The sequence below is a fragment of the Hemitrygon akajei genome, chromosome 15, assembly GCF_048418815.1.
Source record: "Hemitrygon akajei chromosome 15, sHemAka1.3, whole genome shotgun sequence".
Classification (NCBI taxonomy): Eukaryota; Metazoa; Chordata; class Chondrichthyes; order Myliobatiformes; family Dasyatidae; genus Hemitrygon; species Hemitrygon akajei.
In genome coordinates this window covers 7,916,173-7,931,195 of record NC_133138.1, presented here as the reverse complement: position 1 = coordinate 7,931,195, position 15,023 = coordinate 7,916,173, and the positions used below count along the sequence as shown (strand labels likewise).

At 41.0% G+C, this 15,023-nt stretch overlaps 1 protein-coding gene across 6 annotated transcripts in view; it reads left to right on the top strand.

The window, feature by feature from the left end:
* The window catches only part of jade2 (jade family PHD finger 2), a 172,436-nt gene that overhangs the window by 12,375 nt on the left and 145,038 nt on the right, over positions 1-15,023 (top strand). For all 6 annotated transcript variants that reach the window (XM_073067130.1, XM_073067131.1, XM_073067134.1 and 3 more), the window contains 2 exons: positions 4,749-4,823; positions 6,947-7,032. In XM_073067130.1, coding sequence (XP_072923231.1) covers positions 4,757-4,823; positions 6,947-7,032 — 153 coding nt within the window. In that variant the 5' untranslated portion in view covers positions 4,749-4,756. The remainder of the gene's footprint in view (positions 1-4,748; positions 4,824-6,946; positions 7,033-15,023) is intronic.

Below are 15,023 nucleotides of genomic sequence, written 5' to 3'. Positions count from 1 at the left end.
TATCACATTTAGCAGAGAATGGCAGTTGGCAATTATTTTACAGTTTTGCCTAAGGTAAGGTTACTCTTTTGCTTGATAGGAAAAGCTTCTGAAGCTGTATGCTGGAATCAGCCCAAGCTGTTTAACACAATTCAGAGTAAATTTATTATCAAAATGCATATTGGTCAACATATTCAACCCTGAGATTTGTTTTTTTGCGGGCATACACACTAAATCTAAGACGCACAATAGGATCAGTGAAAGACAGCACCCAACAGGATGGACAAACAGCTAATGTGCAAAAGACAACAAACTGTGCAAGTGCAAAAGAGAGAAAATAATAATAAATAAGCAGTAAGTATTAAGGACATGTGGTGAAGAGACCTTGAAAGTGAATCAATAGATTATGGGAATAGTTCAGTGAAGCGGGAAGTGATGTTGAGTGATGTTATTCTCCCCCCCCCCCCCCCCACCCCCAGTTCAAGGGCCTGATGGTTGAGGGGAACAACTGTTCCTGAACCTGTTGGTGCGGGTCCTAAACCTTCTTCCTGATGGCAGCAGCAAGAAGAGAACATGGCCTATGTGGTAGGCGTCCCTGATGATTGATGCTGCTTTCATGCAACAATGTTCCATGTAGATGTTCTCAAGGATGAGGAGGGCTTTACCTGGGAAGGACTGCGTCATATTGAATAATTCTTGTAGGATTTTCTGCTCAAGGGCATTGGTGTTTCCATACCAGGCTGTGCTACAGGCAGGTCAATATAGTCTCCACTACACATCTACAAAAGTTTGCCATAGTTTTAGATGTCATGCCAAATTTTTGAAAAATTCTAAGAAAGTAGAGGTACTGCCATGCTTTCTTCATAGTTTAATTGAATTGATCTCATTTCTTTGCTATAATTACAGTACGATGATGGCTAAGTTATTATAGTGGCCCAGAAAAGCAAGAATTATTTACTGCTGTCTAAAAAAAGATCATTACAATGTTAGAATGAACGACAAAAAGAATCAAATCTTTAGATAGCAAGCAAGCATGTGTTTAACTGTGTATTTTATAGGTCCAGACAGTATGCCTATCATAGAGCAACATTTTCTCCAACTATAGAATTATGCTAACTAGTGCCTTTACTTTCGCAGAGCATGTGTCTCCATGGTCACTACTGTGTCAAAATTGACGATTGATAATGGGAATAGGATCAGAATCAGAATTGGGTTTAATATCACTGGCATATGTTGTGGAAATTTATTGTTTTGCAGCAGCTGTATAATGCAATATATAAAAAACTTGATATATGTACAGTATATAAACAAATAAGTGCAAAAAGATATTGTAAATAATAGTGAGGTAGTGTTTGTGGGTGGGTTCATTGTCCATTCAGAAATCTGATGGTGGAGGGGAAGAAGCTGTTCCTAAAACTGAGTAGAAAACTGTGTCAGTAAAATGGTACACTTATGAAATCTAAGGATAGATTATGGTGGAGGATCAGGGAGATAACAAAATCTGATTTGTGCAATTGATGTATGTATTCAGGCAGTGATTTTCATGTGACTGGTCTAGATCATCACCATAGAAGGTGCATCCTTGCAAGAGCATTAGTAAATGTTCTGACTTTTTCTACCATAAATGAAGTGCAGCACAGCTTCTTTTTAAGTAACAACCATGCACATTTCTGAAATCTGCACCAAATTATTTGAAGAAGACACTTGGGGGGGGGGGGGATCAAAAGGTTTAGAAGATAATCACTTAATAGGCATGGATTGTAGTTGACCATATATTGTTGGCATCATGGGGAGAGGGTGAGCATCCATTAAGAAATTTGGCTCTGAGAGTATTGAGATCTGTTGACCAAAGTGTGATAACATGTTTGAGCACTTAATACACTGGGGATCCAGAAGCCAAATGCATTGAAACCATCTTTGCCCTCAGAGCTTGGCCTCTGGTTACGAGAAGTTGTGAATGTCTCTCAATTGAGTAACAAACAACACAAAATAGACCACTGTTAAGCTAGGATCAGGCAATCAAGCAGCTCTTGAGGCTTGTGAGCCAGAAACATGATTGGGGAATTTTGCCTTCAATTTTGGCAAAAGGTTCTAAATCAAGAACATGGGATCCTGTGTTCTGTATTCAAGAAGGTGAGTGGGTATATTACCCCAATCTTGAGTTTATAGTAAAGTTGATCTTATGATTTTTTTTTTGAGAAGCATTGTGTGAAAAGACCAATGTCACTGATGATTTAATCTAAATGACTTATAGAGGAGGTCATCATCTGGATAGTTTTCCAACTGGGTGTGAAACGTAATAATAAACACAATTTTTACAGCCACAGGAGATCTGTAATATCAACCAAATTGCCATCAATAGTTGCATTTTTCAGATGACTCAGATTCTTTTTTAGAGTGTCTGGCACAGCATCAATATGATAGAACAATCATATTCCATCACATTGCTGTGCTCAGTCTGGGGTGTTACACGAGGCTGAGAATAATTTCCTTCTAGTCCAGTTCTGCGGATTCAGGAGAAGAACAAGTCTCCCATGCAGGCTTTGCAAGAGGAGCGGATGCATACTCGAATCTATTATCTCTTTATGTAATTCATCGACTGAAGTTGGAGTGGCCTTGGATATGAGGTGGAGGCAATAAACCTTGAACAGGTTGCCCTTAACTGGTACCTGAACTCCATTCCATTGAGGAGCTTGTTGGAGATGAAGAATTGTAGCAAGGAGCATTGGAAGGAGAATTGACTAACTCCAGACTGTACAGCATTGAGTTTGTGGTGGATGTATTGAAGAGGATTTTGACTTGTATGCTTTTGCAGAACAGATGGAGGATGATGACTTTTCTAATGGCGACAGCTTGTTGAAACTTGTGTTGCACTTCTACTTCAGGCAGTTATCCCCTAGTAATATTCTTTATGGAAAGAAATGGGTGATAATCTTCATCTTGTATGATCGCTTGTATAGCTTCCTGCGGCTTCCAGCACCACCCAGGGTGTGCCTTGTTCTCATTGCTACCATCAGGAAGGAGGTTCAGAAGCCTGAAGGCACACCCTCAATGATTCAAGAACAGCTTCTTCCCCTCTGCCATCTGATTTCTAAATGGACACTGAACCCATGAACACTACTTCACTATTTTTTTAGAAGTTAATATTTTTGCACTACTTATCCTAATTTAAATGTTTAATATACATATACATACTGTAATTCTGCTGTTTTCCTATATTTTAATGTTTTGCATTGTACTGCTGCCGCAAAGTTACTGAATTTCACAACATTATGCTGCTGATAGTAAACCTGATTCTGATTTGGAATCAGAGCTCGGAATCTGATTCTGAATGCCAGAGGTTCATATGATACGCATATTTTCAGGAAGCTGCTCTCCCTGAACTCTTGTTATAGGATGTCTAAGCTTGTGTGTGTTTCTCAGGAGGTGACTGTAGGTAGCAAGAACAACCACTGAGGAACATGATAAGGTAGATTCCTGGACTGAAGTTATCATTTAAGTGTTCACTGGGCTTTGTTAGGTTGTGCTGCCAAATACCATCTTGTAAAGTGTTCCTTGATGTTTCCTGTGGGGTCTAAAGGTCTCCATTTGGAGGTTGTTGGTGATGAGACACAGTTGCTTTGAAGGCACTGAAGTGTTCAGTGGATTTTAAGAAGCACCCTCATTTTGAGGTTACAGAAATAACTATTACTTCAATGCAGTACTTGTCCTGAAATTTCTTTGCATTTTCAGTCTTCGTTCCTACCAGGCTTGGCAGCTCCTTGCAATCTGAAGCTTGTATGAGAGCAAGCTGAGTCTTTCATGTTTGATTATATGTTCATGAAGGCGCGGGATAAATATATCCTTCATTATGATCAGTTCTGATTGGGTTTCCTTCATACTGTTCTGAGAATAGTTGGAGTTCAATTTCTGGCTGGAACAACTGCAGAAAAACAGTCCTTTTGGACAGAACAGCTGACTCTGAAATGGTATTATAGGGGATCGGTGAGCTCTTCTATAGAGAGAGATGTCTGTCAGTTTCATTTGTGATGAGTTTAATTAAGTTTACCAGAAAAGCTGTGCCTTAAGAATTTGTGTATTCAATTTACATTATGCCAATTGTGTGGGCATTTAGAAGTATCCTTTGCCTGTTATAGTTCTTCCCCAAGATACAACTTCATGAAATGCAGTTGTCTACTGACAAGTTACCAAAGATTATTGGTAGTGAGAAACCTCTCCTCTCCAGTCTTCCTGGTAAGAACCAACTGCAATGTGCACCTGTTGACAGATCACACGAACAGGTGAACTTGCCTTCTGTCTTTGCTTCAGTGCACTATCAAGAGGCAAAAAACGTGATCCTGACACATGCTGCTGTTGTGAGGAAAGACAGCTCATGTCAGTGGCTCCTGGGGACATCAGATTCTGGTGTGTAGGTTTCTGTCTGTTTTTCACCCTACTGCAGTGCTAGGGTGAACCATGACTTCTTCAAACTATACTTGTAAATAGAAGCCACCTGGTGCTCAGTACAGATTTCATCTCTGATTCCATCTCATCCCTGGACACAGCCTGGTGTAGATGCAGAATGTTCCCAATTATGGCATCTCGTTTTATCTCTGAACTCAGTTTCTAGCCTCATTCCTCTTTGATAATTTTCACCTTTGTGACTTTTGCCCAAGTAATGATTGCCCAGATTGAATCCTTTTTTTGTTGTTGGCCTGATGTTTTAACCCAACGTGGTAACTTTGGTAAGTCTTGCCAGCTTCACATTGAGATTGTTTGCAATTTTGCAGGTTTCCGGATGGATAATGAAATAATGAAACGGAGGAAATTTTCCATCAGTAGTGAGGACTCGGACACCACTGACAGTAAGGACCTCAGGGGTAGAAACTACACTTTATGAATTGAAGTCAAGCTCATATTTTCTTAAAAAATGTTTGTTTAATACTAAGAATTTATATTTTTATATCTACAAATACATTTGTCAAGTTTCTGTCTACGAGGAAACTTAGAAGTATATGTCTCTACTAGTTGTCAGAAATTAATAACAATGTTTATAATGTCTATTTATCTTTTCACTAATGTAACTGAAATGATGATCTTGGTGTGACCTCACAGAGTCACAAAATTCTTACTATCATGTCCACACCGACAATTGAGGACCCATCTATACTAATCCCAATTTTTTAGTACATGCCCTATACCTTGGTGTTTTAAGTGTTTGTTGAGAAATTGCTTAAATATTGTGAGAGAATTTGCTTCTATAAGACCAGGCAGTGCATTCCAGCCACCCTTTCGGTAATGAAAATATTTTTCAGGATCTCTAAACCTTCTGATCCTTACCTTCAACCTGTATACCTCAGCCCTGGAATAAAGCTTCTCCCTACCCTGATCTATGCTACTTTTAATGAACTTGTCCTCTCTACTGCTCAGAGACCAAGGAAAACAAACCCACCCTGTTCGTTCTCTTATCATTGAAATGTGCACCCCAAGCAACATCCTGGTGAAATTGCCGTGCTTGTACTCCAATTCAGTTGGGTCTTTCCTCTTTTATGGTGACTACAATTACTCACGGAGTTCTAGCTGCAGCCTAACCAACGTTCATAAAGTTGTACCTGCCTGTTCTTGTATTTATTTGTCCACCGAGTAAAAGGTGCCTTATCTTCCACCTTCAGAGATCCTTGGATTTGTACACCAATGTTTCTCAATACTTCCTAGGCTCTTACCATTCATTCTTTATACCCTGCCTTGTTTGTCCTTCCAAAATTTATTGCCTCTCAACTATCACGATTACCATTTCCAACTGCCCATCTTACCATCTCATTAATATTGTGTTGTAACCTAAGACTATCCTCTTCACTGTCAGCAGCAGCATCATTCTTGTGTCATCTACAAACTTACCTATTATACCTCCTACATTCACATCAAAATCAAACAGTTGAGTCCCAGCACCGATTCCCCCTGATACATCCTTGGTCCCCTGCTTCTAATCATGAAAATAATTTTCCACTGTTACCCTTGATCTCTTAATACCAAACAAATTTTGGATTCAGTTAGTCAATCTGCACTGGATTCCATGCATTCTAACCTTTTGATCCAGTCTTCCACTTGGGACCTTGTCGGAAGTCTTATTGAAGTCTTTGAGGACTATATCAACTGCACTGCCATTATCATTACATCTTCAAAATTTCAAATCAAACAGACAGGACTCTAGCAAAACCATACTAAATATTTTGATTATTTATTTGCTTTTGCTAACGTAAGCTAATCCTATCCCTCATAATATTTTCCTGTATTATGCAAGGAGAATGATTCAATTGTCAGCCACCTCCAAATGTTGTAATCAGCTCTACACTTCATGTCCTGAGAAAAAAAACTGTAATATCAATATTATCTTTAATATTTTAATAATTAACACCAAAGCAAAACTTAATTTAGTAAGTGGCTTCCATTATAAATTGGCACTGTAAATGAAGACTGTTAGAAAATGATGTCCCACCACTGAGTTGGCATTCCAATGTTCTGCTATACTGAGTAAGGCCAGTGCTTTGCCTTGCATTTCTGGAACAAAGAGCTTCTAACCTTGCAAGGTTGTCAGAGATTATGCTTTGAAGGAGGAAAATATGGCCTCTATCTCTTAACGTTATGATGGATTGCAGAATGGTGTGGGCAGTGATCTCGGAGCAGGTCACACACCCAGCTTTTTGAGCAGGAAATCAGATGTGAATGTGGGGAAAGGCTTAATCCTGACAACGTTCTCAGAGTCTTTTGTAATACAGCTGTTTGTACCATCATTAGCGGAAGCAAACGTCTTCTTGATGATATCAGCAACTCTCCAGCTTTTTTTTTAATATAAGCGCTAAATCAAACAATTTGAGTTACTTCCATTTTTTCATTTATGCAAAGATATATTTATAGTACCAGTTCTGTATGAAATCCCTTTTACTCTTGAGTACTAGTGTCTTATATTTCTCTGCCCACCTCTCCCAAGGTCACATAACACTATGGTCTCGTGGTTCTAAATCAGCAACTACAAAGCACCCTTGGACAAGACAGGAAGAGAAGAAACCTTCAGAGGTTTGTTTGTTCATAATTCTGCTGTTTCTACAAATGAGTTTCAGTGCATGGGGATCTTGCCTATTACTGGAAATGCTTCACAATTAGAATAGGCAGTCAATGGTTGAATTTTAATAGCCACCCAAGGATCCTTTGGTTTGTTTTAAAATGATTAAGTGCAGATTGCTTTTTGTAAGATTCTGTCGACTATTCTTGGCACCTAAAACAAAATTACTGTATTAAAATGAATATACCTGCACATTCAAATTGATGTATTAAAAATAACATTTTATGCCATATTTATGTCCTGTTTTGACATCACATGCAGAGATAATAGTGCTATTCATACTAAAAAAAAAAGAACATTAACAATTGCACTGCATGGAACTCGCATTGAGCGCTAAAAGTTTTACTTGGGATTCTGATTTTGGTGATGAAATTGGCCTTTGCCACTGTTTTATCAACTGTCTTGTCAGTATTTACTGTTTCCTGCTTTCGGCCAACCCCAGTTTCACCTCTCTCGTCCCCATAACTGGCGTTAGATTCTGTTGACTTGTTTGTATGTTTTGGGTGAGGGGATATTTTACAATGCATGGGTGTGTTCTATTCAGTTTATTTACTATGTGCACCACAGGAAGTAATGAAAAGGTACCCGTTTTAAAAAATAACAGCAAGATTTGTGCAATATCAAAAAATAATTATCAGATCGTAAAGGCAAAGTAATAACAGTTTCAACTTGAAAAAAGCTGTACCTGGACAAGTAGTATAAAAGTATACTACAGTTGTTTGTATTCATACTGGAGTTTCTATGATGTGATACAGAAGAGTATCATACAATCTTACTGCATCACCCTGAGGGGAAACAATTTTACCACAGTCATTCCTTCACGTCATTCAGCTTCTTTGTTCCAAGTAAGTGGCTGAAACTCCCGAATTATTTTCTTTTCCATGTGATGACAGTACAGAATAACAGACCACCGCCTTTAGAGCAGTGCTGGCGTGTCCTCTCATAACCTGCTAGTTTATTCGTTTGTTATGTGCTGGGTGATCTTGGTCTTATCCATGACCATGATTGTTCTTGGCAAATTTTTTGACAGAAGTAGTTTGCCATTGCCTTCTTCTGGACATTCTTTACAAGATGGGAGACCCCTCAGCCATTATCAATACTCTTCAGAGATTGCCTGGCGTCAGTGGTCGCATGACCAGGACTTGTGATGTGTGTCAGCTGCTCATACGACCCTGATCGGGGGGCTAAGCGGGTGCTACACCTTGCAGGTCAGCTGCCTCCTGTGGGAGAGTCGTATCTCCAGCCTACCGGATAGTACGCAATCACATAACTGTGTGAGGAGTGTTGATTTAATTGTAGGGCAGAGTTTGTTCATGACAAGAGGCTACTCATTGTCTGAAGCGATCCCTGTGGAGAGTGACGGGCGTGGATGGAGTGATCCCTGCTGGGAATTGGTGGTGGGGGGGGGGGGGAGAGTCTGTGTGGAAAATGGGGTGGGGGAGGGGTTGATTCCTGCGGTGAGTGAGTGAGGGTCACGGAGGGGGTGATTCCTGCGGTGAGTGAGTGAGGGGACACGGGGTGATTCGTGCGGTGAGTGAGTGAGGGTCACGGAGGGGGTGATTCCTGCAGTGAGTGAGTGAGGGGACACGGGGTGATTCGTGCGGTGAGTGAGTGAGGGTCACGGAGGGGGTGATTCCTGCAGTGAGTGAGTGAGGGGACACGGGGTGATTCGTGCGGTGAGTGAGTGAGGTCACGGAGGGGTTGATTCCTGAGGTGAGTGAGTGGGGTGACGGAGGGGGTGATTCTTGCGGTGAGTGAGTGGGGTGACGGAGGGGTTGATTCCTGCGGTGAGTGAGTGGGGTGATGGAGGGGTTGATTCCTGCGGTGAGTGTAGAGTGGAGGGGTGCAGAAGGAGTTTCCTTGTCAGTGAATGGGGGGAGGCGATCACTGCAGAACATGGAGCGGGCAGAGGGAACAATCCTTGCGGAGAGTAGGGGGATGGTTGGGTGGAGGGATCGACACTTGTTGAAAGCGGAGAGCTTTGGTGGGGGGCTGGGGTGGGCCTTACGCTTGATCTAAGCAAGCAGAATAAGATTTAAGCATTGTCTTGCAATGGCAATTATTTTTAAAAGTCCTTCCCTCTGAGTTTGTTCAGTTATTTGCAGTCTGATAATTTGCGTAATTATTGTGTTTGTTATTCAGTTATCTAGTGTACGGTAATTGTATCTGTGATTTAACAGTGTCGAATTCTAATCCTGTGAATTTAATGTCTGGATGTGGCTTTATTGAGAATCCTTTCAATGAGTTGCCTTTTTTAAAAGTTTTCCTATTTCTCGTATATTTAGTTAGATTTCCTTCTTTTGGAGTCACTGTTCCGTATTTGCGGTTGTTCCTCCAGTGAGGCAGCCCTTCTTCAATTAACGTCTCTCGTTACTCAGTGAAAATGATATGTAACATCTTGGATGTTCGGCATTTCCATGCTCGTGCTCTTTGAACGGAAGAATGTGCAGCTCTAATAAATTAAGTACTTGTTTAAAGAAACTAGCTTGTAAAAGAGAAATTTAAGTTGATTTAATCCTTTTCACCTCTCAAGCACTTGCCTATTCAGTCACCTAACTACCCATAACTACCACTAGGTGCCATTAGCACAGTTTGTCACGGTTACGCAGTATACTGTCTGTATTGGCACCAATATGCTTCCTTATTGGAGAAAAATGTTGGAATACAATCTATTGGAAGTGTCTTTAATGTCTTTTGTCTGTAACTTGTCTATATGTTTTAGATTATTGCCTGTAATACAAACAGAAATTAGCTTGATCACTAATTCCCTCAATTGTATTGGACAAAGATTTCCTGACCGAAGAAATGTCCAAAGCAACAAACAGGAAATGCTAGAGGAACTGATCATGCCAGCCAGTGTGTATGGAAAGGAGTAAACAGTCAACGTTTCGAGCCAAAACTCTTCTCTGGGACTGGAAAGGTAGGGGGAAGATGCTAGAATAAAAAGGCGGCATGAAGGGAAGGAGGGCAGCTGTGAGGTGAGAGATGGGTGGGGAAGGTAAAGGGCTGGAGAGGAGAGGAGGAGGGGACCCTGGGGAAGTGATAGACAGGTGAGAAGAGGTAAAGCGTCAGAGTGAGGAATGGAAGAAGAAGGGAACGGGAGGGATATTTTTCAGTGGAAGGAGAAATCGATATCCACGCCGCCAGGTTGGAGGCTACCCAGACAGAATATCACCTCCACCCATCGCGGCTCAAGGGGGGGGCCGTGGACTGACATGTCGGAATGGGAATTAAAGTGTTTGGCCATTGGGAAGGTCTGGCTTTGTCGGAGGGAGCGGTGGTACTCCCTCAATTTGCGACGGGTCTTATCAATGAAGAGGAAAGGTCACAGAGACCACCGGACCTGACAGACGACCCCAGAAGTTTCACAGGTGAAGTGTTGACAGACTGCTTGGGGCAACTAAAGGGAGGTGAGGGAGGAGGTGATAGGCAAGTGTAGCACTTTGGCTGCTTGTAGGGGTAAGTGCTGGGTGGGAGATCGGGAGGGGAGGGAAGAACAGACGAGGGAATCACGGTTGGCGGGAGGTAAAGATATATTTGGTGGTAGGCTCGCTTTGGAGATGACAGAGGTTGTGGAGAATGATGTGTTTAAAAAAATGTTGTGTTTCGTGGGATTTGGAAGTTAATATGAAAAGTAACTAAAATAATTTGAGTAATCCCACAAAACACCAGAGAAAAATATGTGAGAAATTTATATTGAACTGAGTGACAGAAACCATGATCAACATGGCGACCACTGAACTTGATCATTGACAACTGTGGAATAAAGTATTGCTAATTTTATCAAAAGAAAGGAACTGAGATCGAGTTTGAGGTATTTTTGAAGATTACATTCATAACAGTTTTTGGACAGGACAGACTGTAATGTATTTAACACATTTTAAATCCTTTTGCATTAGTTCAGTATACATCATCCTGAAAACATAAGAGGAGATCAAAAGCTGACAGGTCTGAACATGAAACAGAAGTTTGTGTGATTAGTGCAGTGTTGTCGCAGGCATGAAGTGTATTTATTGGGCAGAACTCTTGGAAATAAACCTCGGAATCAAGTAGTCGGACAAAATCTGTCAGAAAGCTGAGAATTGATGAGCTGTAAGCCTTGTTTGCCATTTAGCTGGTCAGATCAATAAAATGAACAATACATTTATTGACAGTTATTGGAAAACAGTTTATAGTCTGGAGTTCCAGACTGTTGGTTTGGAGTTAACTCGTGATTTGCTGTTCAGGATCTCACAGTATGGGTTACTGACGAAACTAAGTGCTTTTTTGTCGTAGGACCTAAATTATAAATTTGTGACATTTATTACTCAGCTATAGTGGGTCTAATTAAACATCCTATTGTTTATTCAAAGGTTATAGGAAAAATTGGAGCTACTGAGTGATCTTTTATCTACGAGGTGATGTTAATGAGGTGTAGTCAGAGTATCATTAACTATGCATAAAATTTTCCTGCTTTCCCATCCGGACCAGAAGGGAAATGACCAAAGCCATTGCCGTGGATGAAAAAAGTTACAGCTTTCAAGCATAATTTGAGACTTTGCGGCTTTTCACGTTTAGAATTGCAGAGGTTAAGTAATCGGATAAACACCTTTTCCTCTAGTTTGAGCACGTGACATTAGATTGCATGGTGAATAATAAGATATGAGTTGCATATAGTTTGAAACATTGAGTACATTTACCATATATGGTTTGCATCCTCTGTGGTTGAGTTCTGTGCCTGCAGTTAGAGCACAAGAAGCTGAGAAGGTTGCTGTTTGCCATTTGCCAAGTTTATATTTAAAACTCAAGTCACCCTATACAATGAATGTCAAATTGTAAATTTAACATTAATTCAATAGTCCTATGGTATCATCTCTGATTAGGAGGAGTGCTTTCTCTACCTGGCCCTTGCAATGTAATTGTGGGCAGAGGAAAAGAACACTACAGGTGAAATTTTTGTGACATCTGCAGGTACGCTAGGCTCCACTTACACTATCCTGCCTAAAAAGTTCTTCAGATTGTAAGGTTATCTAATCCCCAACGAAAGTAGTCATTGAAATACAACCTCTGGGAAATTTGATTGTAAATATGCTTAATGGGAAATTCGGTTCATAGAAGAGCATGTATATGGTAGGATGGTCCCTTAGAGGCATGTTTGCCTCCACCATTATCAGTTAGAATTGAGATCTAACTGCTGTTAGAATAAGGTCCAAGCTCATGGTTTCTCAGCAGCATGAGATGGTTGCTTGCCTTGGAGCTGGTCACATCTACAAAGTGTTAGACCTTGTCCCGATTACTTGCACTCCGTGCCAGTTTCCCGGTAAGACTGACCTGTCGGTGTCTGGGGGGGGGAACGCCATTTTGCTGATGCACCCAAAGCTACTACTACAAGTGGAAGTTAGGATGGATTTCAAGTAACTTAATCCATGAACCATCCTTGAAGCAGAATGCAACATATTACCTCAGTTTAGTGCCCCGTGCAGTTGCTGAGGTTTTGAAGGGGTCTGGGCTGTTACGGATTATAGTTAAACAAGTGGTGCCTTGAGGACACTGTATCCTGTTAATATCCTTGTAATAGAGCAGGGATAATGTAGGTAGGGCTGTCTGGGGAGCTTGTTGAATGGTTTTGCATGTCTTCTATATGTTCGTTCTATATACGTGCATCTGAACTGTTTGTCCATCAGCGATTAGACTTGTAGATGTTCTGATGTGACAGCATATTCTGTCACTAGCATGCTCTCTCATGTTTCAGTCCACAGTATTGTCACAGTGATTTCCCAAAGGGAAATAATTCACTGATATGTGAAAAACAGGATGATACTACACCCTCCCCGATTCTTCTATTGCAATAAATGGTTACAGTGTACGTGCTCTGACCTCTTGCTGATTTGATGGCACAGAACTGAGTTATGCACTACCAAGATAAATTTCTATTTTACCCGTAGGGTTAGAATTCAGGAAATGAAATAGATCCCTCCTGAATTTGTCACTCCTGTGTTAACAGTTGTAGTCTAGGAATGGCAAAGCTTCTTGTTAAACAGGACAAGTCAAGGAGAAATATGTCTTGTCTTGTGGTAGGGTTACACCCTTCCCCTTAGAAGAAAACAGAAGTACCGCGAACCCATTACTGGTGATTGAACCTAGTTTGCAGTCAGAAACGCAGCTTTTTATTTAATATATTTTTATTTCTCCACAAGCTGTTTAAAATGTATCTCTTCGATTATTACCAGACCAGGATAAAGCACACTTAGCCTTTGGTGGCCTGTGACATGTGCACCGCAACGCATTTATGCAGAGGTCTGTATTTTTTTTAATTCATTGTAGCTATTACACTGATGGACGTCTGCTTAACAAAAGATGACTGTCACAGATCATGAGGCCTCATGAAGGTGTGATGTATTCTCTGGGCTTTACAGTGCATTTCCACTCTCTAATGATTGTGTCAAAGGAAGGAAATGTATTTTTTTCCCCCTTTAAGCTCTCCTCCTCGTACTCCACAGCATTGAAGAACATTGGAAGGTCCCAGCTGTCTATGTAATATACAATCCAGGGCAGTACGATATGGCGAGCAAGCTGTTGCCCATGTAGGAGGCTCCACCTCTCCATGCAGCTGATGAATCCAAAGCTACAGCAGAGACCGATAGAGTTTGGCACCATTTTGGCGAGAGTTGCCAGTCTGTTGAACTCCACGTAGGACTGGGGACTCCAGCTCTGGATTTTCCACAGGGTTTACTCCTGAAGCCTTCCCTATGTGTGGGTATTGTTGCAAGGCAGCAGAGGTTTGAGATCCGAGTTTTCCTTCTTGATGAGCTACCAATCATGGCTGATGAGCCCCCTCCCCATCTGCCAAAGTGGCAGGTTTTAAGGCCCGAGTAACTCCTTTCTCCTGTTAGTAGAAACGGTGCCACCGGGCTTAGTAGGTGAAGGCCAGGAGCTGGACTTGGTTGTCAGAGGCTGTCTGCAATGCATGCCATTGGGAGCATCTAATAGGTAGTGGGAGCTTATCCCCACTTGCCCCAGTTATGACAACCTTAGGAACCAAAGGTAAGAGATGCATATTGAAAGTGGAGAGGTAATAAAATCTAAGTAACTATTACTTTATGAATGAACTTCTGTCTTGCAAAGTATCACAATATTGTGTGAAATTGGGTCGTTCTGAAGAGACTGGTCGATGTTCCAGAACCAGCTTTAACAATACACCAGAGCTAGAATGAAAAAGGCTGGAATGACCGCTTGCAAAAAAGGTAACCAATTACTACTTGGTTAAAGAAAACTATATTAGATTGTAGATGTGGCACTTCAGAATAGAAACAAAGAGACTATGACTTTCACTGAAATATAGCCTTAACTTTAACATTATTTGGCATATACATAACTCTGTAAACAGTAACATTACATACTGTAGTATGGTGGGGTGCTAATGGGGCATTAAGTGCCTCTTCTGTTATGATGTAAGTGAAAGCAGTAAAGGCCGTTGTAAGGGCAAGGCGCAATCTTCAGTGCCATTACAAGTTCGGCATTGCTGTGCTAAGAGACTTGGAGCATGTTATCAGGAAATTAAAGGTAAACGGGGCTGAGACCCTTCGGCCCGAAACATTGACTGCTCGTTTCAACGGATGCTGCCCGACCTGCTGAGTTCATCCAGCTTGTTTGTACGTGTTGATTTGACCACAGCATCTGCAGTGTACTTTGTGTTTACTAAAGGTAAACAGGGCTTGTGTCTCCATTTACAAGATGCTGCTTTCTTAGATTTCATGAGCTATTTGTAAGACAGTAAAATAATTCTTCAAAGTTGTGTTATGCTGCAGATATGAGCAGAGTTTTCGTATGATAAAGAGATTAATAGTTCAAAAACTGGTTTTATGATAGTTAGCAAGAATTAAAATCACAATTTGCCATACAAGGAACGAATGACTCATTTTTTCCCCCTCCTCCATTGTTATAGGGCTACAAACAAAAGTTCCTT